Below are 24840 nucleotides of genomic sequence, written 5' to 3'. Positions count from 1 at the left end.
GAAGTCTCTGAAGTGTCTCCTGCATTATGCCGTCATGGCAATCCTTCGGGTGGTTTAGCATCATCATATTTTTGAATAATAATATGTCTTTCATGATTTAAGCAACTCCTGTTCGGCGGTGCACCATTTCTTTTGAGCACTGTGTTTAACTCTCTGCAGTGATTCCTGCATTTTGATTCGATTTTAAAAACTCAGTTTTAAATTATTAACGTTATGAGTATACTGAATTCAAGTGTATGCCATTCGTTTCTTCTAGCGACCTTGGTTCGCGAGAAAATTAACACGAATGACCTTCGTGTATTTTCAAGAAATGACGTTTGTTCAGGTTGAAATCGATATACAGACCTACTTTACGTTGTTTGATACACAGCTCACCGCGTGTAATCTACCATCTGTTAAGCTAGAACAACTGCTGCAAAAAGGGGATGTGAATACTTTTTGAGGGAAAATTGTGCTAATTACGTAAAACTACGCCAGCTATCACATCCGTATATCACATTTCCAGATATTTAATGCGCATTGGCGGATCCAGCAAATTGGCAACATTGTCTTTTCTTCATCTAAACCCATGGAAATGTATCGAATCTTGGAGGGGCCAGGTGCTCCGACAAGAATCGATTATTTAGCATAGGTTTAAATGGAGGAAATCCGGTGTTACCAAATTGATGGATCCTCTGTTAACGTGGCACGACTTTGTTTTTTGCCTGTAACTCCGATTGGCGAAAAAGAGGATTTTCAGTAAGTGCGACTCGTTATAACTGCGATTGTGGCCAAATTAGGAGGGGGTACGATGATTTGTATAGACTTTTTGAGGGAATAATGTGCTAATCATATGGTAACAGGCAAAAAATTGTATCCGTTGACAAATTTTCAGATCTGTAGCGAAAAGCCCTCGTGTCTCGCGCGCCCCTTCGATCGGTGAAATACGTGAGAAAATGTGCCTTACACGGACATTACAGATCGTATTCAATAGTGGTTCGATTAGTTCAAAACAATAGAACATAACCGCAAACAAAATTGTTAGTATTTAATTTGGAAAAGCTAAAAATGAGAAAATTCCTAAAATTTTCACTTTATTTCATTGCCATTTGATACTCAAAATAATAAGAATTTGATCACAAAATACCCGTTACCTTAGATTTTCGTTTACACATTGAACCAATCGATATCGATACAATCTCATCTGTTGATGTATCGAATACGATCTATTGGACGCCTTCCCCCGCAGAACGTGCATATCATGTTCAATCATTCTATCTTATGTCTGTAAATAGTTATCGAATTTAAAAAGCGAGATATACATGTGCAATTTGGGGCCCAATTTTTAGCGATTTTCCTCCTCAAATATTCGTTTCATAGTGAGGAACTCGCTCTAGCTTTAGCTCCGTCCCCTCCCAATTTTTCGTTGCCCAGAGGGGACATTTCTCTATTCCAAGGTTGCAAAATCTAATTACTCAATTCTTGTTTTCACACGAAGAATATAGCGAAATATCTGTCCAAAATTCCGTTGATTTTGTATGGTAGTCCATGGAAAAATCTGTGGAATATCCTGAGGAAACATTCTAAAAATATCCGAGTAAAAAGAGAAAAATATTGAAAGGACATGTGGCAACGTTGAAAGTAGTTACGTTCTTTAGATCGGGAAACGTCGCATTGTGTGCCCAGGTAAATCCAGGGTTGAAATTTTTCACGAAGAAGAAAATCTTGAAATTTCATGTGAAGTGTTTCATGAAATTTCAGAAAAAAATAAAAAAACATGGAAAAACATCTCTCTAAATTAAATGCAAAATTAAATGAAAGGCGGCCGGTTCTTGCTCTTCGGTGTTTTTTAGCGCGCGCTGCATTCTCAGCCCCTGAAAATATCACTGGAAAAAAAAACACATTGGATCTAGAGTCCAGACTCTTAAAAACATCGACAAGAAAAAGTGGATCGAGTTTAGCAGAAAGGAACCAAGCCACATCAGCTATTGCCAAGTTTAGCTGGGCAATTAAATTTTTTACGAGAGAATTTTTGTGCGGATTCCTTTAAAATTTTTAGGGAATTTGCTTCAAACTATGGAGAATTTTCACTGAAATTTGCCTAAAAATCCGCACAACCGTTTTCATGTAAAAAATTGAATTGCTCAATTAAATTTGGCAATAGCTGATGTGGCTTGGTTCCTTTCTGTTTAACGCGGTCCAAGTACTCTTGATTCAATCAGAATCTAGCTTAAATCAAGAACCTAGCCTCTTAATTTAAGTGGATTTCGTTTTGATTCAAGCAAAAATCCGATCGAATCAAGAGTATTTTTTCTTGTCAATGTTTTCAAGAGTCTGGACTCTAGATCCAATGTGTTTTTTTTTTTTTTTTTTTTTTTTTTTTTTTTTTCCAGTGATGTTTCACCCTTTTTATATTTTTCACAACTTTGTGAAATTTCATGAAATATTCCACGGAAATTTTCAATATTTCATATTTTTCATATCACCCGCGCAACCCACGGTAACTCATCGGCAGAAAACCGCGCGCAAAGAAGGAAGACTCGCCGTGCTAAAATCGGCTATTACTCACTTTCGTGGCCGAAGTCAGAGATGGCCACGGTTAGCGGTTCGATCGTAGCGGCAGTTCACTAATTACTCCCACCTCCGAAAGCCCACCTCCTCGGAGTGGTCGCGCGTAGCTGCCGCGGATATTTCATGAATAATTACTCGCGCTCCTTATTAATGTCCCGTTTACAAATTGCAACTCTGTTCCGATCAGAGGACTGGCCTCAGATACGCGGCCGAGCCGAGCGGCTAAATATGAATGAATATAAGTAAATAAAAAAGCGAATGGGATATAGCGCCTGGCGCTCTGATTGGCCGCGGCCGGGGACCCGCGCCGAGGCCACGCCCATTCACGCGCTCAACAATCGAGCTGGACACAGTTCGCTCGGGTACCCAGTCCAAGTCAGGAATAGCTGCCTCGCGCTGCGCGCCGTGCCCTTTTTCTCCCCTACGTAGTGTTTTTCGATTGAATTTTGTTTGTTTTTCTTTTTTTGAAACATTTTTTGGTGACGATTTTTACGACTCTTGCCGTGTGCTTCGGTGGTTTCTCTATGTTCTGAACTGTAAAATACTCTTTAAACTGGTGTGGTGTGAGTGAACATTCTCTCCGCGTTTTCGAATCCACGTGTCGGGCACTTTTTCCGTGAGAGTTTTCGCGATCGAGTTGAATGTATTCCAGAGTTGGTGGTGTGTTTTTGGCCGGTATTTTCACGGGAGGAAAACACGGTGTCGCGTGAATCTGTGGCGTGTTTTGGACTATGGAGGCGTGTGTTATTTTAAGGCCCCATTCCATTGACGAAGATCAAATTGTTCCGGATTGCGCTGCTGAGTTTAATCTGTCATCTTCCGTTAACGGCAGTTGTTCCGATATTGATTCCTGGTTACAAATGCAGGTATGTCCGCTCACATGTACCTTTTTCAAAACAACGCAGTGTGAAATTTAAGGAACGGAGACAATTTGAGCGACAATCTTTATTGTTAAAAAAAATTTAGAACTGTTCTGAGACAATAACAGATAGATAAGATAAGAATAACATTGCGTGACGTTTTTAGAGTAGGCATAACGGGTACGTTTCGAGTACATTGACTTTGAAGGTGAGGTGATCATTATGCGGCTCAAGAAGCTGCACCGAAAGAAAAAAAAAAAAACACATTGGATCTAGAGTCCAGACTCTTAAAAACATCGACAAGAAGAAATACTCTTGATTCAATCGGATTTTTGCTTAAATCAAGAACCAAGCCTCTTAATTAGAGCGGATTTCCTTTTGATTTAAGCAAAAATCCGATTGAATCAAGAGTATTTTATCTTGTCGATGTTTTTCAGAGTCTGGACTCTAGATCCAAAGTGTTTTTTTTCCAGTGTGGTGGTTCGTTGGGAGAACTTCGTTTCGAAGAGACGGGGCATCCTTAAAAACTAGTAAATATTACGCAAACGATGCAATTTTATAAAGTCCAAATCTTAAAAACGGAGTCCTTACTAGGTTACTTATTAAAAAAAATTACTTTATTTTACTGACAAGTTCGCTAAATATGACATGATACTTTTGCACACGCATGAATAAAAGTTATAATACATAATATGTTCAATAATACTGATAATGATCATGCCGGTTGTATTTCCAATTTTACATTAAAAGGGGTTGATTATGAGCGTGCATTGGGGTCTATTTGCAAAGAAACAACGAAATAAGAATCACGATACGAATACAACTTTAACGAAAAAATATTCAAAAGCGAACAGAATTTTAGGGGTCCCTTAAAACTTCGCGTCTGGAGCTACCTTCGTAACTTGACTCTTGAAACGGACCTGATCATGGAAATTATCACGGGTTGCCAGAAAAGACGGGTATATAGCCTAGAATATGACCACTGGTATGTTGTCCTTTTTCAACCCTCTCTTTGGACGACAGTATTGATATGGAGATGTATACGTTTTTTACCACGTAACTAATATCTTCACCGCTATGTATGAGCAATTCTATTTTGTTGTTCACACGGAGAAAAAGAGGTAGTTAAGTCCGAATTTAGACTTTTTCAATCAATGTGGCAGTAGGTACCGCAATAAATTAGGTTACCGACTCAAATGTCTCGGTACAATTCCGAAATTAATTGGAAATGTCCTCATCATCAAACAAATAGGGTGGTACCACACTTTTAGGGGCTGACCCCCTAACACTTTTTTTCCGTGCAGTTGCATTTAGCAGATTAAGCCGTCCGTTTGTTACGGAGTTGAACATGTAACCTGATTAAAATTTCTTCGTCCTCTCTGCAGTGATAACTTAAATTAAATTTATGTATTAATTTTTACTGCACGGGTCTCACATCATGTGGTGTAGGTACTATGTTACCTCGAGATGAACACTATTTTAAAAAGATCAGACACTAGCTGATGGCAAATAAAATATAATTTTCTAAGGAAGGAAGGAAGAATGAACCACGGGGTCAGGGTTGACTGAACCACGAAGTTGAAGGACCTCCCTGAAAATGAAATCGTTTAGGCGATGCAGGCGTATAAAGGTTGGATATATTTGTTCCTTACAATTTCAAAAGAGCTGACAATTCTAAAAATCTGTCAATTTTCTTTTTTTGGAAGGAAAATTGGCTCAGGAATGGGCAGATATGTTGAAAAATTCATACAACGTCACCTTTCAGTCAAAGTCTCAAAGTATCACAAGCACCATGCGACGTTTCAAAATTTCCGCAGCCATTTAAATGTTTTACAGAGAAATCGTTCAACGAAGCTGTCCGAAAATTTCGCTGAATTTTTTTTGCGCTGCCGATAAATTGCAGTGAAATTTTCAAACAGATTCAACCAACAATATGTCTGTAAAAAAATAAATGGCGGCGGAATTTTTTAAACGTCGCATGGCGCGTGTGATACTTTGGCCGGAACCTAACGACAACTCGATAAGTTTTGAAGAAAAATCGGCAACTGAGAATTTTCGAAATCGATTTCCAGTACTAACCTCCATCAGCTCACATAATGCGACTCGTGAAATCAAAATTTATGCCCCTCGAAGTGCACTTTTTATGATCAAATCGAATGCTCGCGGAAGCTTGCTGTTGGGACAAATTATTCTACGGAAGCACTAATTTACGAATGCTGTCTCGAAAAAAATTATCTTTGGTTTCAAAAGACCATTTGCGCATGTTGCTCATATCGCTCAAAAATAGCTGCTTTTGAATGAATTCTGAAAAGAACAGTAATCAAAAGTGTACTGATTGAGATTCAATCAGAATATTTGTCATGGAATCGAGGAGGGGAGATGATCCATATCATGGAAACTCCTTTTGTTTCTGTCATTGATATTGGTGGAGGCTTAAATGCACTTGAATACGTGCGGTGGTAAATTTCACAAGGAAACAAAAAAAAATCAAAAGCATGCAAAGGAGGAAAATTTTGAGAATTTGCGTTCAAGAATGCTTTTTTGGCCCATCCTCCAAAATGGAAGGATAGCTCACAATATTTCTTTTTTTTAGTCTAAGCGATCGTGAAGTTACCAATTCAAACAAGTTTTTTTATAGCAATAATGTTCTCTATTTGTCATTTGCATTCATTTCCCCCTTTTTTGACTCGCCAAAAATAATGCCCAAGCTAAACAACTGAATGAAGCAATATAGTCCCATTTTGCACCATTCAACTTTATGTTTTTGAAATTCTTAAAAGTGGCATATTTGTGTGGACCATATCGCCTATCCGTTTTCGTTTAGGCATGTTTCATGGCGTGTTTACAACATTTTCGCTTCACGTCCATCAAGAGTTCGATGAGGACGTCGATGAAAGGACATTTATAAAGTTCGATTTTTTCGGCACGTGAATCATTTGCGAATACCTAGGTCACAAACTACGTTAAAAGACGACATCTTGGCATTGATTTTAACAAAAGAGGAAAAACCTAAAAAGAACACTTTCTAGCTATCTGTCTGCTAATCTATGTGACCTCAATACTGCTTCTTCGCTTTCTGTTTTTCTTTTCCACGAATTTGGGAGTTTTCGTTACGTCCTCTCTTTTTTTTTCTCAACCCATTTTATTTTATCATCGCATTTGCGGCGACCGCAATTATTTAGGGTTGTGTAGACACTTGTTGAGGATTAAACATGGAATTCGAGACCCGGGGCTGGCGAAGGTGAGACGAGAATCAGTTAATGTGACAGAGGAGGTGCCGAACCGATAGACACCTGAAATCAGAGAGGAAACGATGTCTCGGGATCGATCTGGACGCGCAGATAACCGGTGTCCTTAATTGAAAAGAAATGTTAATGCTGGTGTTTAAAGAAAGAAGCAAAGGTGATCACGAAAAGTCCCCGAGACAAACAACTAAACTGACGACATTTTATATGTATTTAGGATCCCCATGTCTGGACGCCTCGTATGACTTTTGTTGATACGCTTTTCAACCGGTGTCCTTTCCACTTCTCTCGTTAGCTTTTCGCAGTGCGATGTAATTTGTTCGGGGCGCCTATGATGTCACTTGTATCCACACGCCGTTATCTTTATACTATCCATGTCTCATAACCTTGTTGTGAATAGAAAGTGACCCCCCGCCCTCCACAATGACTGCCGGGCGGCACGGCCCTTAATTAATTTTATAATGGTATAAAATAAAAGGCTCAGCTTCAACACCTAATTTATTACACTCGTAAATTCGAGGAAAACATCGTGTACTAAAGTTTCGACCTTACGGCACGGCGGTGCGATGCAAAGTGTTTTCTCTGATTTTTCGGTGGTAAAACACAGTGCTACACTTCAGAGATGTTAGCGTGCAATTGTCGTAAGCAGTGGCGGATCTAGGGGGGGCCATGGTGGCACGCCCCCCCCCCCCCTTGGACCAAAAAGGGTGAAAAAGGGGGAAAGGGAGAAAAAAGAGTGGTCCTAGAAATTTACTGAAATGTTTCAAGATAGAATTATATAACCAAAGTTTACCGAACCGACGGTTACTCAGTACGCAGAAATAAACAGTCCAAACACTAAAATAAAATTACTCTACGAGGTATTATTCGTCAAATATCAACTTTCAAATAACACACAAATTGTAAGTCAAAACTGCTCAAAATTCAATCTGGGAGGGGCTATTTTGTTACATTTTTCGCCTCCCCCGGACCCCCTGGCTCGGGGGGGGGGGGGGGGGGGCGCAGAGGGGCACTCCATCTGTAGAACCTTCAAATTGGGGTTAATAAATGGCTTCTCCAAATTTAGGGTCGGACAAACCCAGGACAAATCAAATCAGGATAAATCAAACAAAATCAGGACACTGAGGAGGATTACTACAGGATGTCGCGCACTTATTTTGAAAAAACCCCCTTTGCAATACGCGCTGTTTCGTTGGAAGCTGGAAGGAGCAGCGGATATCGAAACACGTGTTCACTGACAAGGGAGATTTGGTCAGACGTTCATTCGGGCTTTCTAAGGATATGTTGAGATTTCGCCGAAGTGGGCTGATATACTCACTGTTCTTTTGTTTTTTCAGTTGACCGTGATGAACGCATTAATTTTGTTTCATTCATCCACGATTCCACGCTTCGTCCCTGAACCGATGTTGCCATCCGGTATCCGACAGTCTACCGGATCAGCTCAATCCTCTTTGTTTCATCCAGAGGAGGTCGCTGTTCCTCGTGTTTAAATCAATCCTTTCAAAGGATCAGAACGGTTAAGTGATAGGAACCTTATCGATCTGTAGCTCGTTGAGATTGAGGGTATAGGGTAACGCATGCGCTCAAGGGCCTTGGTCTGAAAAAATCGACGGAAACAACTCAACGCCACAAATATAGTGTAGAATTTTCGGACGGAAGCGGTCAATCATAATGCTAGTTCAAGTGCAGCGCAGAATATTAATGGTGAAACTAAAAGGATATCTTGGTTTCCGAAGTTGCAGATTTCTTGTAAGATTTTTATTTTGTAAAAAAAATGACCGATCATTGATAAAACCTAGGTACACAAGTTTCGTGTAATTTCTCTGTGCCCAAAATGTATTAAACTCTTTAAAAGTTCACTGAAAAAAATTTACAGGCTATATAGGCATACCGTCCGTTCCGGGCTAAGAGGTCGAAAGTTCCGGCTACTGGAGCTGTAGCTTCGATTGCTCCGGGTGCTACACCCGGACCGCGGACGGTTTGTCTATATGTATAGCCCGTAAGAACGACTTCCGCGGCCGGTGTTTTACTTTCTCGCTCCCCTAGGGTAGAGAGGAATTATTGTCATCCTCCAAGAAAAACAAAAAAAAAAAAGTTGAATTTTTTTTGTTTAGTGTTTCATTCAAGATTGTCCGAGTAGTATCATGTTTTCTAAGAAAAATTAGAAAAAGAGCAAACATTTTGAAACATTGTAATCAACGTACGCTTCTCCGCGCATCCTTCATCGATTTTCAAAGTCAACAGTTCAACTTTAAGGTGCGAGTGAGGTAGGTAGTGAGGATTAGTCTACAATTATTATCAACGCCAACTTTTTGAAGAAATTTAAATATTTAAAAAAAAAAAAAAAAAAAATAGTTTCCTGCCTTTAACAAAGTACGATGTCACTGTATAAATGTTTTTGAAAACTGATCAATTCTTCTTTTCTATCTTCAATATTACTGCTAACTCGCATGACCATCCAACAATTATTTTCTGGGGTTAACTTTGAGGCATTCAATTGCATCTTCATATTTTGATCATGCTGTACTGAGATAATTAAGTGCTTTTCCGACACAAGAACTATGTAAACTTGAAACATGAATCGTGCAGTGCTGCCGTGCTAAGGAAGAACGCCGTATGAATATTCAAGGGTTGCCATATTTCCTTCGATAAAACGTCCGTTTTCAAGGGAAGTAATACATATGTTTTCTCGAAATTTTCAGGACTTTCAGGTGGAATTGTGAACTGAATGATTCGATAAATATTCATAAGTTTACCAGAAAATTCGTGTTTTATCAAATTAAATTTAGCAACGCCTGACGGCTCGTATGGCGTTTTTCCTTAGCACGGCAGAGTGGCGTGGCGTGTCTACGATTTATCGATTGATCTGTCATTTAAACCTTCGACGAAGGCTCGATAAACAAGGTGTTTGCAACGGAAACCTTCATAATCGATTCTTAACCACAGCCTCAAACGGGGAAATATCGATAATCGATCATGCACGCCTGGACAAATATGTGTGCTTATATTTCAATCAAACTAACGCAGAAAATGAGAAAACCATTGGATTAACGAGGAATTTCAGTATCAAGTGCCTGGAATGATTCAGTCAGTTGTGAAGCAAGTAGGTTAAGTGGACCGCGTTAAACAGAAAGGAACCAAGCCACATCAGCTATTGCCAAATTTAATGGGGCAAGTTAATTTTTTTCATGAAAACGGTTGTGCGAATTTTCGTGCAAATTTCAGTGAAAATTCTCCATAATTTGAAGCAAATTCCTTAAAAATTTCAAAGGAATCCGCACAAACGATCTCTCGTAAAAAATTAAATTGCCCAGTTAAATTTGGCAATAGCAGATGTGGCTTGGTTCTTTTCTGTTAAACTCGGTCCAAGTGTTGACATGTCAACCACGGGGACGTCTAATATACCTAAAGTACCCGGGCGCATTGTTGGTAAGTGGCCACTGGGCCCAGAAGTGAGTATTTAACGCAGTTCAAGTCGTTAGCCGGTGTTTATTTACGAGTGCGGCGGTACGTAAAATATTACCGAGCGCGTTTCGTCTGGAGTATAGGTGTCTAGTAAAAATATCGGAGGCTCGTTATTTATGTTGAGTTGCCGACCGAATAAATTACATTTCCTCTAAATAATGGGTTTAAACCGAAATTAATCTAGACACATGCGCATGCGCAGAGGTTGAGGGCCGCCGGCCCGGGGCACAGCTCGGTTCCCGCGGCCGCGACTTTTTTCGCTCGAATCATCGCGCGTGATAAAACAACGCAAGTGAATACTCGATGATCCCCGAATTGTGCGGTTATGCGTGTACGTAAGGGTATCTCTGAAGATGCGGTTGCGTTGTTTGGTCCGAATCGCGACGAATTTATCCGAATCATTCTTTTCATTTTTCAATAAATCGATGACAGGAGCCGATCGCCCTATTTCCTTGGCTCCATCAGCATGTTCTAAAATTAATTTGTGCCATCAGCGGTTCCACGCTGCAGCCCGCTCAATAATTGCTCTGCAGGCCCAGATGAGTTTTTTGATAAAAGTTCGGAGCGAGGTGAAAATGGACCGCTATCGGGAGCAACACTTTCCAGTATTTCTAGGTCGAATGCATCCATAAATTAAAAAAAAGTTCGCGCTATGATTTTTTTTAATCAACACAAATTCTGAATTTTGTGTTGAATGGAGTCAAAAAGGGACCGCAGTTTTCATTCGGCTATGCGGCTCATGAACTCAATAATGTAAAGCGACCATGCACTGGGAAAAAAAAACACATCGGATCTAGAGTCCAGACTCTTGAAAACATTGACAAGAAAAAGGACTCGATTCAATCAGATTTAAGCTTAAATCAAAAGGATATCCGCTCAAATCAAGAGGCTTGGTTCTTGATTCAAGCTTAAATCTGATTGAATCAATCAAGAGTTTTTTTTCTTGTCGATGGTTTTAAGAGTCTGGACTCTAGGTCCAATGTGTTTTTTTTTTTTCTGATGCATGCAAAATAGTTCAAAGTTAGGGCTTGCGATTTGCTAGAGCAGACCAAGGAGAATTTTACGGACATTTTAAGGGGGGGGGGTGGCAAACCGAACGGAGCACTTACGTTTCTAGGTTTGTAGTTTAATAACGTATTTTCGATAATAAGGTATTTTATAACTGTTAATCTGCTCAGTAGCGTTCTTGAATGTTGGCAACACTGATTTTCTTCCATTTAAATGTATGTAAAACAATCGATTCTTGGTGAGACACCTTATCCCACCTTAAATCGATTTTTTAATTGGTAATGATCGAGGAAAAACAAGTTGCCAATTTGCAGAATCGCCACTCAACCTGCTAGAACCAATTCACAAAATACCGGCCTTTAACGCAACTTTAAGGTGGAACCTTACATAAAGCTCTAAAAAAAATCTAAGAGATGGCGCCACAGTCGCTGATTTCAAATCATGCCATTTTTTGTCACTTCTCATTAATTTGTGAAGTCAGTATTTAATATATTGACCGTCCATTGGCACGAAAATGAATTAACATAACGTCTCTGAACTAATTACATAGGATACTAGAAAGAGTTGAAATATTGATATCCGATTACCGACCCATAGAGATAAGAATAGCTCCACTTAAAATTTTGTATTTTCGGTCTTGCGGTCACAAATAGCGCTCTTCAGGTATACCGCACGAACCAACAAAAGCACCGTCGTCAAGAAATGCAGAAAATGAAATAGATACTAGGATGAATGCACGCATAAATGACCGACCAGGTATGAATGGATGCAAAGAGCGCATTAAGGAGCTTGCGCCCGGAACGACATGAAAATTAAGAGGGCCTGTTTTTGAAAATTAATATTCGTAGATCTAATCGACTCTGTGGGTTCGTGTTTCACCCGAGGTGATGCACCGCACCGTGCCGGCTCTACCACTGGGGCTAGTGCGCATGCGCGGTGCGCTTCCTGATGTATATCGATATTAAGTGTTCTATCGCCGCAACCGCGGCTTGCTCAGTGTAGGAAATTATTCAGATCGATACATGTAGATCGACCAGCGATAAACGGAGAATCATTGATGTTCGACCGACGACATGAACTGATTTAGTGACTACGTCACTCGATAGATCGATGTATTCGCAGGTTGAGTTGTGAAGGAAAAAATAATCTAAATCTAAAAAAATTCAACCCTCTGATTGGCTGTTTTAATTTTACCGCGCTTTCAAAGTGCGGCAAAACTATTTAAATTTTGCAGGGTCCGATTAGATTTCGGTTATTCTTTCGCTACGTATCGAATGACGCATCCATTAAGTCCTCGTAAACATGGGGTGCATGCAATGAGGAGATCCAGCCTGTCAGTGGGAAATGAAGAGGGGATTTAGTTTGCTGATTGACTCAAGAAGGTTTTTCCATAGCGAGAAAGCAAAATATCAAAGCTGACTTCTCTTGTTGTACCCCAACGTTCTATTTGCAAGTTAAGATGTAAAGGAAAGTGTCAAATAAGGCTCACAGAAGGAGAAGGTGGCTTCCCCGTGGTTAAAGAAAGGACAAGAGACGGAAATTCCATCGCAGTTATTTGCACAGCTCATTCCTCTGAGTCTTGGCCCGGTTTCGATTCCAGATCGTATTCAACATCACGTATTTTTCAAAGAACCGTCCCCGACTTTGTTATCAACAAACCGGACCCATTCTTCTGCTCCAGTTCTCTCCACACACATATGTCTTTTACTTCACCAGCAACGCTGAAGTCACGGTGACTCGAAAACAGCAGGGATTGATCTAATGAGTTTTGTCAAGTGATGTGGGCAGAAAAAAAGGGATGAACATTTTCTTTTATTTCGGTGCACAAGCTAGCGATAAAATACCACTGATTTTGTTTTATTATTTTAACTCGTTTTAAGCATGGACAATTTTTGTAACAGCTGCACTCCGTTCCTATAAGATAACCTCTAGGAATTTATTCAATTAACTCTTCCTAAATCAGTGGCGTGGCGTGCTTTACGATGTATCGATTGATCGGCCATTTAAAACTACGGATAAATTTCCTCGTTTAAAAATCTGAATTCCAATTTGTTGTTTGGTTTAATTCAGGAGTTAAGTTTCAGCGAGAGCCATTTTGGGTGCCAATATCGTAGGTGAATCTGCAGAAATGCATACCTTGGTCTGTGGTGTTGCAAACTTCCCGTCATACTTTATTTTCTACACGGAAAACCACTGGACGTCATTTTTTGAAAATTTCAGTGATTTTTCTTTACTTCCTAACGAATATTCTGTGAAAACTTCAAGCCACGATGTTGGTTTGGTCTTCTTACAGAAACTAAAATAGGAGCGGCGATTTCGAAACACCGCAACCGCGATACACATTTTTGCAGTTTCACCGTCGATACACTTATTTTCATTTTTGTCTGGATGTCTCGCGTGAGGTATCATACCGATGCAAGGCGCCAGTTAGCGTGACTCACCACACCAGCACTCCAGCAGCAGCATTGAACGTCGTGTCCGATAGCGTGGCAACCGTAGTCGCCGCTGTAAAACCATACACGCGATAAAGACTCCAACATTTTCTTTCGATCCTCGAGGGTAGGAAATATGTAACGAATAGATTAGTTATAAATACTGAATGAAGGCTTTTGTGCAAAGGACTGGACCGCAAGTGTTATGGATTTGCGGTGTTCTCATTTCCAGATTGAAGTCTGGCCGATGATAGGGCGAGGGATCCACAAACCGCACACTGCCGGGCTGAGTAAAAACGTCGTATAGGCATTCAAATGTTGCCAAATTTCCTCTCGGAATATATTTATTTTTTAAGGAAGTTATGAATAGATTTCCTTGAAATTTTCAGAATTTTTAGATCAAATTATGAACGAAAAATCCTGCGAAAAGTCGAGACAGAAATATTCACGAATTTTCCTGAAAATTCGTGATTTTTCGGAGGAAATTTGGCAACGCCAGATGGCTTATAGGGCGTTCTTTCATTGCACGACAGCGCAGGTACACGGTGCGCCGTAGCACAGCGTTCCGATACAGTGATATTGGTTAACACGATGATGAAGTATGGATACTGGATAGGGGCGACCTATCAGTTGGTGCACACCAAATGAGTTTATCTTTTTATAGTGGAATTATTTGTTTAGATAAAGATGCTCTCACCTCTCTGCACGTTCGTGTTTTATTGCGTTCATAATTCCTTCTCTCGACAAACAACTTTATCTTTTCGACTGTGAACCAGCTTTTTATGAGTAAGACACCTCTACCTGATGCCAGACTACCCCTGGATTATTGCGCTCACTTCCTTTCGGGATTTTCCTAGGGCATAAATAGGCAAAATTGGCCAAACGGAAATCGACTCTTTTTTTTTCTTCTTCTTCTTCTTCTTCTTCTAAGCAATGTTAACACCGAACAGTGGGGCTCCTGCTAAATCTTGTTTTAATTCAACGAGGAAGGGTGTCCTGCGTACCCAGTAGAATTAGGAAGCAGTTTTGTGTGAGTTCATGGGTTTTAACGCTTACTGTTATGATTTGTTTTATTGAACCATTCGAGTAAAACATTTTTAAATTCACAAAAAATCAGTTGTCCAACTCCGCCGTAGATGATATTTTAAGAAACTTCAGAGAAAAAAAGTTTGCAGAGAAAGAAAGGCAGAAAGAAAAAAGACGGAAAGAACTGTCATCATCTTTTCGCCTCCAGATGTTTCCTAGAGTATATCATTAGCCAAGTTTTTGCTCTGCAGAAGAGCATCATAATTTATAACTTTTCCATAACGCTTCTGAAGTCTTGTAATATAGACTAAAAGTTTCAAAACTTAAAATGTTTCTCCTTAAACGAAGCTAGACTTGTGATCCATAGATTAATTCTAAATCGAGCAAGTACTTTAAGTAACTTTTTAGGAGTGTTCATGCGTTGCTTCAAATTAAATATCCAGATACTTCACAATGAACAAAGTAGGTATACGATCGAAAATTTCCAGAAATTCTTCCTGAGACCTTGAATAATGGTCGTATTACGTGCTACTGAAAGCCAAAAACCTTTCGAAAGCGTTAAAATTTTTTGTCAGCTAGTGTTGTACTTTTTCAACGCATAAAGTATTGATGAATGGATGATGTTGATAATTTAAATCAATTAGTACGAATAAGCGGACGGATGAAATGATGGATGCATTGATGAACGCATGGCCAAATAAATGAATGAATGAATGAATGAATGACTAAATGCAGAATAAACAAGAAAAGGGTAGCAAAGAGCGCCCGAACCATGAAGAAGAAGACTCAGGAAAGAGGACAAACAGGTTTTAAAATTTAGACTGAGAATAACAAGAGACCATTGATTTTGATAAATCACATTAGCCACGCCGGAGCCGCCTGTAATATCTTCACGGACATCTTTTACAGATTCTTTCTCTCTTTTCCCCCTTTATCTCTCTACCGAGCATTAATAATAATACGCAAGCTATGTTTGGCTATTTATCTGGATTATCATCTTGATTGCAGGCACACGCATACTTTACACAAATTAATTCTAAACATCTACTCAGTTCAGTGGCTTTTCGCCTCGGGCGAGCCATTGAAATTGACCCCTTTGCGTCCTTACAGAAAATATGAATGCAATCTGCTTTCTCGAATTATATCTTGAGTTCCTCGATCGTAAATATTCTGTATTTAGCGTTACTCCGGATATTCGTACGTTGCAGGGATGCTGCCGAAATATTGTACAATTTGATTTTTATCTGAGCACGGCAGTGCCTCGGCAATTGGTCAAATTTAACGAAAAATAACGGCAGTGCTTCGGCGACACGGTCAAATTTACCGAGAAACAATGGCAGTGCCTCGGCAACATGGTCAAACTTACCAAAAAACAATCACGAATATACTCGATTAAATGCAATACGATCTCTCACTATTTAGTTTGTTCAATTCGGATTTGTAGGAATAAAAATACCGCGATTCTTGGCGTAACATACCATGCCAGATATTTTCTCATCTCTCTGTTGCAGCGTTTAAGTCTCTGAGTACGCGTTTACACAAATGAATAGCGTTCACGTTAGGGGGGCTTATCTTTTCAATTTCATTTTTCTTAAAAATATTGGTATGCTATTCTTAGTGCGATACCTCATGCCAGAAATTTGCTTATCTTTCTGTTGCAGCGTTTAAGTCTCTAGAAGCGTACACAAATTAATAGAATGCCCGCTCAGAATCTTCCAAAGCGATCGATAGTTTATTCTTTTAATTTTTATTTTTTTACGATTATTACGAATTTTCCATTAGGAAAAGATAAAAAACAAGCTTACCAAGGAAAGATCTTGCATTGCAGATAGAGGGAAGCTTAGAAAAAGAAGGAGTAAGAAAAGAGCGAGATGGATGGAGAACGCGCAATCAATTTATATCTTTAAGAACGCGGGAAGAAAATAGAAGCAGCGGTGCTGATCTTAAATTCTAATTAACTATATTCCAATTCTAATTCTTCCTCTAATTTTAAAACAAGAATCAGCCTAACTGCGTTTCAGGTTGCCTAATTTACTTCCATGTTTTACTATTTGTCAACAGAACTTTAAATAACATAATGTCTTGATTCTCTCTGTGTATTTCCCTTCCATTACCAAAAGTTAACTCATAATTTCCAGCCAGAAAGTTATATTTAGTATTGTGGTGAAAAGATAAAACAAGAGAAGACATTTGGCAACTTCAATTTTGGTTACATGTTTCTAGTTTTAGTTACATCCGTCTAAATCATCATAAGAGACTTATCGTATACATCAGCAAAGTGGATTAATGAAGTCATCCAGATTTGATATTTCAATACATGGATAGCCGTTTAATTTAACCTGATCTCAAATAACTATCTCTACGGAATGATTAAAAATAAATTAGTGTAAGTATTTGCTCACACACTGCGAGAAATCATAAAATAGTGCCGGCACCAAGCAGCATCGATAGGGAGCTAATGAGCAAAAGGTGAAAATAAATACTGCGAGGTAGAGAAAAAAATGCATAAACGACAGTTTTTCTACCTCCTTCGGCGTCGCTCACCTCCACTCAGGTATACAGTTGTTTTTGAACCGCTCAAAGATAAAGTTATGTTTGAACAAACGCCAAGTTCAAGATTATAGTCAGCTGCGGTGGAGCAATATAATGTTTTATGTTTTATATTTCGTATTTAATTCATGCCTTGCTAACAACTCTCGTACGAACTTTCTTGTCATGTTCTGCGCTGCAAATATTCAAGTTAGCTCACATAAACACCGACTCGATACTTAAATCAAAGCTCTCGATCCCACGGATATATCTGAAACGAGAGGGCGAAACGCCGTCTCCGCTTGGGACGCGGAAAACGTGGAGCTATACGGAAAACCAGGCTCATTCCAAAACTGCGGTTACGCGCTTATGTGCGAGGTGTGAGTATGCAAGCACCAATCACCAATCAAAATCACGCAATTGCACCATTGATTGCTCGCGCGCACGGTTGGCTTGCCAGCGATCTACCGCGAGCAGGGGACCGTATTCTGCCGTGCTAAGGAAAAACGCCGTATGAACCCTCAGGCGTTGCCAAATTTCCTCTGACAAATCACTAATTTTCAGGAAGATTTTTAAATATTTTTCTTCCAATTTCTGAGATAACTTTGCTTGTAATTTTATCTAAATACTCTGAAAATTACAAGAAAAAATACTCACAATTTTCCTCAAAAATAAACATTTTATCGTAGGAAATTTGGCAACCCTCGAATGTTCATACGGCGTTCTTCCTCAGCACGGCAGTATTGTCTCGAAGTTTACTCCCGGTCGGATCGCTCCGTGATTTCATGCTCCATTTGACAAGCATGCTCGACGTCGCCCTATTAATTTCGCCTGATCAACCGCCATGTCAACGTTGACATACATGCACCGAGACAAATTTATACTGTATTTCGGATCACTGCTCTGCGATCACGTCACTTGAACGGGCGGAATGTCGACCCTTTCTGTGCGTGTGTGAGATAATATCTCAATATCGGAGGGTTAAGTCGTGAATTTTCAACCCAGCGAAAGTAATTAATGAAGATGACCTTTAACAAGTGCTCTTATCACCTTTGTAACTCAGAAATATGATGGAGTTTCGTGTGTCTGTATTGCGATGTCGTTTTCTTGTAGGGCGGCTGTAATGGGGTCATATGAAAATGTGTCTTCAAATTTTTAACAATATTTTTAATGAAGTTGGCTGGTTAATAATTATAGTCTCTGGTCTATACCTATAGTCCATAATTATAGTCTACACTTATTGTCAGAACCACCCACATACATTATCATTTCCTCAAATGCTGCCTAACAGAGGTGCTATGACGAAATTTGGTTATTCCAGTGAAATTTTTTTCACCTAGAAGAATGTTTTTTTTTTTTTGCAAGAGACAAAATAAGAGAGGAAATTATTGAACAATAAATCTTTTCTTCACAGTCAATCCTCAAGTAACTAGGACCATCCGAATTCGAACATAAAATGTCAATTGAAGTCATGAACTCGAGTTAAAAAAAGAAAAAAGGGGGAAAATCCGATTATTCAGGACAGGAGCAAAATTAAATTCCTTCTTACGGCGAGTCAAACATCCTTCTTAACACAGAACCACTTAAGTGCTGAATAGATGAAAAAAATAAATTAAAAGCAGGAGTCCTAAAATTCCTAGCCCCCCGAGGAATTCGTTACGTCGGTTATCGTGAAGTAGAGTGTAATTATGAGAGCAAATCAACGGAATCGTTTAAATTTTTTGCTCGGGGGAGCACCAACAGCACAGTACATACGATGCAACGAAAATAATAGTGGCAGTATACTGGCTGCTGGACGAGAGGCCACTATACATACTTTAATCACATAAATCTTCGATAATACAGGCACGGGACAGAGAGGTGCTGTGCATTTTTCAGCTGAGCTCAGAACGGTGTTAGCTAGGAGCTGACAATCAAATTAATCAACCGATCGGAATTCCTGCCTTTTTTCATCAAGAATTGTACGTTAATGTGTATAGGATCTCCGGGCACAAACTCCTAATGGTCCATAGCGTCGGCTCCTATCTGCGGTCAAGAGCCAGAGGCCCAAGGATCACACCTATTTATTTTGTACACCGATTGAAATATATGGAAGTGAAAAACGTAATGGGAGAGTATAGGTGTACAGTCATAAAAACGTACAACTGAAATTGAGAATTTGCATGCAATTTTTTTATTGCTTCATCTGAAAGTGCTTAAAGAGCTGATTTCACAGTATTTTTTATAATTTTTTTCTGATACGGGAAATAGTATGAAAATAGGTTTGAAAGTGAGAAAATGCACCGCTTAGTGACGTCATCTGGCAGCATTTCCCATTCAAACGCACGTATTTTAGCAGATTAGATCATTTTGTCTTATCTTTCTCCAATAATTGTTCAATTCGTGAACCAAGGGTATCCTCGTGTTAAGTTCACTCGGTAGTTTCCACTTAAACACAAAATTCATCAAATTTCAGACTCTTGCGAATTCTCTATTGATGCAAGGTAATATCTATACTATGATATGAAGTATATGGAGCGAAATATACTCCTCAGTCACACCGCAGTAAATTACCCCGAATTGCCTTTACACATATCTTGTCAGAGTTGTGCACACTCAGACTTCTTACTTCACTTCCAAATTTCTGATATTTTTCTTTCCCGTATATTTCTTCTGTAGATCGATAATAGGAGAAAACATCTTTATTTAACATTGCCAGAAATGGACCACTAGAGAAAGTGCGAATTTAAGCATTATGATACTGTGTTTTCTCATCAGATCCCGTAGAACACAATTCTTAAAACGAAAATTATTGAAAGTAACTCCTAACTAAGATACTAACATTTTTCGATGCATAAATTCCAACTTCCCTCTGGTGAAAGCTCTACTTGACGTAAGTGGACCATTACCTAAGTCGCGAGCTCAACGTTACCGAAATTCTGGTCAAAACCCATGATACACTGTCAGAAATATTCAAGCGAATTTTAGAGCGAAAGTGAATGTAGCCATTAAAGGTGTGAATGAAATTAAGTCAGGGTGATATCCACTCAGGTGTGGGGTGGGGTGCATTTCGTCCTACATCTTAGTAAATATTACCCTAAGAATTTATTTCCCTCGCACCATTTTTCATCACTGTTTCCAGTCCTGCGCTCTATCTTCACTCCCAGATTTTTAACAGTGTAAAAATATAAAAAAGAATGCAAAACAAAATCTTTTTAACCTCCCATAAATCGCATGTTTGACTGATTTTTTTTTTTTTTTTTTTTTTTTTTTTTTTAAAAAAAAACAAAAACGTGGTTTGAAATGGTTAGTAAAATTATATAAAGCCATATATATTGGTTTTTAACACCAGATACCATACGCCATACTCCACATAACTTGATATATTATCGCTTCAAGTGCCTGAAATCTGACAATGCCACAAAACAAGTTTTTTCCATTTTGCCCGTCACACGTCAAAAGTCTGCTGCGCTTCAAACTGATTTAATTATGGCTAATATATCGAGCGATAACGATGATTATAATCCGAATCAAAGACACCGAATGAATCCTTACTTCGTCTCGCTTGCCATTGGTTTTTGACCGATTTGACTGACCGAATCAAAACGATCAGTTTTCTGTTTTATTTGTTCCTGATTTGAGTCCTGATCCGACATCAGCAATACTTTATTTTTATTTTATTCTGTTCTCGACGCAAAGCTTATTTGAACCGACGTTACGGCTTTGTTGTTTTCAATGAATGCCTCAAACATCATAATCGCTGAGACTGATTCATCTTAAATCGATTGGCAAATCCGCTTTCGATTTACAGTGGCGAGGCATGAATGATCGAGTATCGATATTTCCTCATTTAAAGCCATGGTAAAGAATAGATTATTACACCCTGTTCATCGATCCTTTTCCATAGGTTTAAATGGCAGATCAATCGATATATCATAAAGCACGCCCCGACACTGTCGATTTATCTCTCATGCAGTGAGATCGTGCTTATTTTCATATTGCGATCCCTCACTTAGGTGGCAGTGAACATTGTTTGATGTGTGGATTCAATATGATTACAATGCATATCGAGATGGTTTAGAACTATTTGTGATGGTTTCTGAGTGTTCTTAGATCCATATTTAAGTGAGCAGGTGTACAAAGAGTGAGCAGTTGTTATGCACACTGAAAAAAATGAGTTAGCGTCAGATGACTAAAAATGGTTTCTATACACTAACTCAAATTGTGTGATTTGGACACACATGATTTTTGGTTTCTGTACACTAACCACTATTAGTGCTGGAAACTAATTCCGCTACTCTAATTCGCATTCGGTAGGGTTGGGTCAACCTAACCTCAAAACTGAGAGAGGAGAAAACGGCTTAGCGAATGATAACTGGACAATACTTTCAGAAAAAGAAGATTTCTTAAAAGATGAGAGGTAAAAATCAACTGACCGGTTCCAAATGAACGACAGAGGAAAGGAATATCCCATAGGTATGTGCAAGTAGACAGAATTATCCTTTAGAGAGACACACACTCACACATGAAACGGTAGCGAATGTTCACACTGAATAAACATATCTCGTCCGAACACTTGAGATATTCTTTTGAAATTACGGGAGAACACGAACCATAGAAGTAAGCAGTAAGTTCACAGATTTTCGTAAAATATAAACTGAACGCGGAACGCTTTAATCGCAATTTAATACAGAAGATTGACGACTCCAACGAATATCATGCTTGTTTACGTTTTGAATCGAACAGACGATTTCTAACCTTAACAGGTTTATTTATGTTGCTTTCGAACGTTTTCAAGAAAGAGAGGACACTATAAATCATACCGGGAGTATTTACATTGTCAAACGAGCCCGAAATTTCACATTTCAATTGATTTTCACGAGCTGACGCGATTGAGGCTGTTGTACCGACGCCACTTTTTCGAAACTAAATAAATGTAACGGACAATGTGGCAGTTAGTGTTGAGGGCGAATTAGTTTGACCCGAAGGTGAATTTGTCTTACCACAGCGCTAATTTTACAGCTAGTGCTGTTTTCCAATTCTGGTTCGCGCTCTAGTAAAGTCAAGTCAGCGTATGAAGCGAATTGATTGGTGCTTCAGTACAATAAATTAGTTCTGAAGCCTAATTTTGATTCTACTTGGCGAGAACTTACCAAATTAGTTCTCAACGCTAACTACTTTTTTTTCAGTGCAGGGTGGCCCAAACCTACCTTACCAGTCCTTTGACTCGGTTATTTGGACCGCGTTAAGCAAAAAGGAGCCAAGCCAAATCAGCTAGTCCCGGATTTAATCGGGCAATTTAACGTTTTTAACTGAAATCGGTTGTGCGGATTTTTGCGCAAATTTCATTGTATTTTCTGTATAGGACGAAGCAAATTCCTTAAAATTTTCAAAGAAATCCGCACAAACGTTCTCTTGTAAAAAATTAAATCGCCGAGATAAATTTGGCAATAGCTGGTGTGGCTTGGTTCCTGTTTCTAAACGCGGTCCATTTTAGGTCGGACGAAGTCCCGGTTCGCAGGGTCCTGGGGTCGAATTGGGAATCTCTCTCAAGGAGTCGAAATTTGATGGTCTAAAATTTACTTTTTGAAGGGAGCAGGGCCGGATTAAGGGGGTGGCCACATGGGCCGCGGCCCATGGCGGCAAAATTACAGAGGGCGGCAAATTTTGCAATTTTTTTAAATGCAGGTACAAAAAAATCGGATTCAGAAAAAAATTGCAAACAAGAAAAGGTGACAGAATCTCTCATTTCCTGAGAGTTCATTAATTTCTAATTTTGTCGTATTTCAGTGATGCAAAAGACTGCGCACCTTTAGTTAGTTGAGTTAAGAGTGAAACCAAACACGTAATTTGGCCTGGAGCGGCGCAAAGAGAAATGATGACGAGGACTTGAGATGAAAAGGAGAAGCCCTCGACGTGGCGGTCGACATGTAACGCATACTAGCGCCTACGAGACTGCATGAATACTTCACGCATTGCGTCATACACAGCACGGTCAACAGCAGCGGTCGGCACGGCGTGAAACGCACAGTGCCTACAAGACTACATGAATAACTTCACGCATTGCGCCAAACACAGTGTGGTCAGCGCGGCACGGCGGCGGAAGTTAAAATTATTAAACCACATTTATGTTTGTTCTTTCTTAATTTTTTAGTTCATTTCTTACAAATGAAAGGCCTTGTCCCCACAGAGATAGGTTTACGGAACTGAACTTTCGCGCGAAGTTCCGTGAACTTTTGCTAGTAGTGTTATCAGGGCTTACGCAAAAAATTTATTTATTTATTTTATAATTTGTACAATTGAGCCTCTGGCTGAGGCTATGGCACACGTCATATTTGGTACATGGTGAACAGTTACAGCGATATACATAAGGTACAAGGTACAAAAAATGTGTCCAACACGAGTGAACGCGTCTTCCCTTCGCGCACCCTTCTCCCTCCGGCACGTTCACTTGATGGTTTTTATTGATATTTCGAAATGAATGAGAAGAGGGCGGCAAAATACAGGCGGCCCATGGGCGGCAAGTAGGTAAATCCGGCCATGGGAGGGAGTTATTCTCATTTTCTCTATAAGCTACCTGAGGTGCCTAGCTGGATAGTTAAGACTCGGGCAGAGGCGAATCATTTAGGGTCATTGTCGTTTCCATGGCTTCGAACGTCTTCTCGAAGCTACATGTGAGGAAGAATCGAATCTGCAAAATTCTGAAATTCCAACGTTGCGACCAAGTTTTAGTTTCAGGCTTTAATTTTAAATGTGAAGTCAATTAGATGTGAAATTTGTTTCTCAAATGTATGATTTAAGAATTTATTTTAAGCCTAGATTTTAATTTTTCTTTTTAAGAGCTGAAAAAAGAATCAGTAAGAGGTTCTAATGTTGAAGTGTTCATTTTGAATGACGTCATGAAGTGCATGCAAGAGACTAAAGCAAAACACATCGCGGCATGAATTGAGCAACGCGGAGATGCTTTACCTGAAGTCTCCATAGATTGCTTATTATCATCTCAGCCATAAAATATAGTCTCATAGGCTACATTTGTAAATTTCACTATAACTCAAAAAAATTGTGCGGTTGACCTAAATAAGACCTCGAGTCTCAGAGGTTCATGTAGCATTTTACGTCTTAATAACGTAATGCAGTACTTGATGCGTAACGATCAAAGATTAACAGCCAATATTCAGTAAAGGTCGAGTAGTTTTGATTATGTGGACTTTTTAGGAAACTCGATATTAAATGTGCCCCAGGTGGGGTTGGAACGGGGGTCAGATGCGCTGCGCTAGGGGTGCTGATATTTTCAAAATGCCAGTCATTGTCCACGGTTCGATGAGTTTTCCCATGGAAAATACTATATAAAAAAGATTCCCATTTAAATTTTTCCGTCTGTTAAAAATCATTTTTTTTAAAACACCCTAAAAGGACCCGCTGCCTCTCGTGAGCAAAGTGTTTCGGGGCTTACGAAAATGGACTTTTTTGCACCCCTCGACCGTACCTACCCATCTATGCTTCCTACAAAATTATGAAAACCAAAGAATTGCCACCTAATTCTTTTCTGGAGGAGGGGAACATGGAGGACCAAATTAATGTCCACTCTTTTTATGGCCTCGAATATATTTCTAAATGAAGAGGCTAGCAGGGAGAAAAACACTAAACTGGAAGGAAGCATGATAAAAGGTAAAAAGGTGGAGATGATGATGTGAACATGATGGGTGCGTGGGTAGTGTGACGCGACTAGTGCCAGCGATTTCAGTC

General features: G+C 39.4%; 1 protein-coding gene across 1 annotated transcript in view; it reads left to right on the top strand.

Annotated features, from left to right (window-relative positions):
• Positions 1-2879: 2879 nt before the first annotated feature.
• The window catches only part of LOC109029544 (uncharacterized), a 168894-nt gene continuing 146933 nt past the window's right edge, over positions 2880-24840 (top strand). The window contains exon 1 of the mRNA XM_019040034.2: positions 2880-3416. Coding sequence (XP_018895579.1) covers positions 3282-3416 — 135 coding nt within the window. The 5' untranslated portion in view covers positions 2880-3281. The remainder of the gene's footprint in view (positions 3417-24840) is intronic.

The sequence above is a fragment of the Bemisia tabaci genome, chromosome 5, assembly GCF_918797505.1.
Source record: "Bemisia tabaci chromosome 5, PGI_BMITA_v3".
Classification (NCBI taxonomy): Eukaryota; Metazoa; Arthropoda; class Insecta; order Hemiptera; family Aleyrodidae; genus Bemisia; species Bemisia tabaci.
Note: the sequence above shows the minus strand (reverse complement) of the source record. Positions and strands in the feature narration are given on the sequence as shown.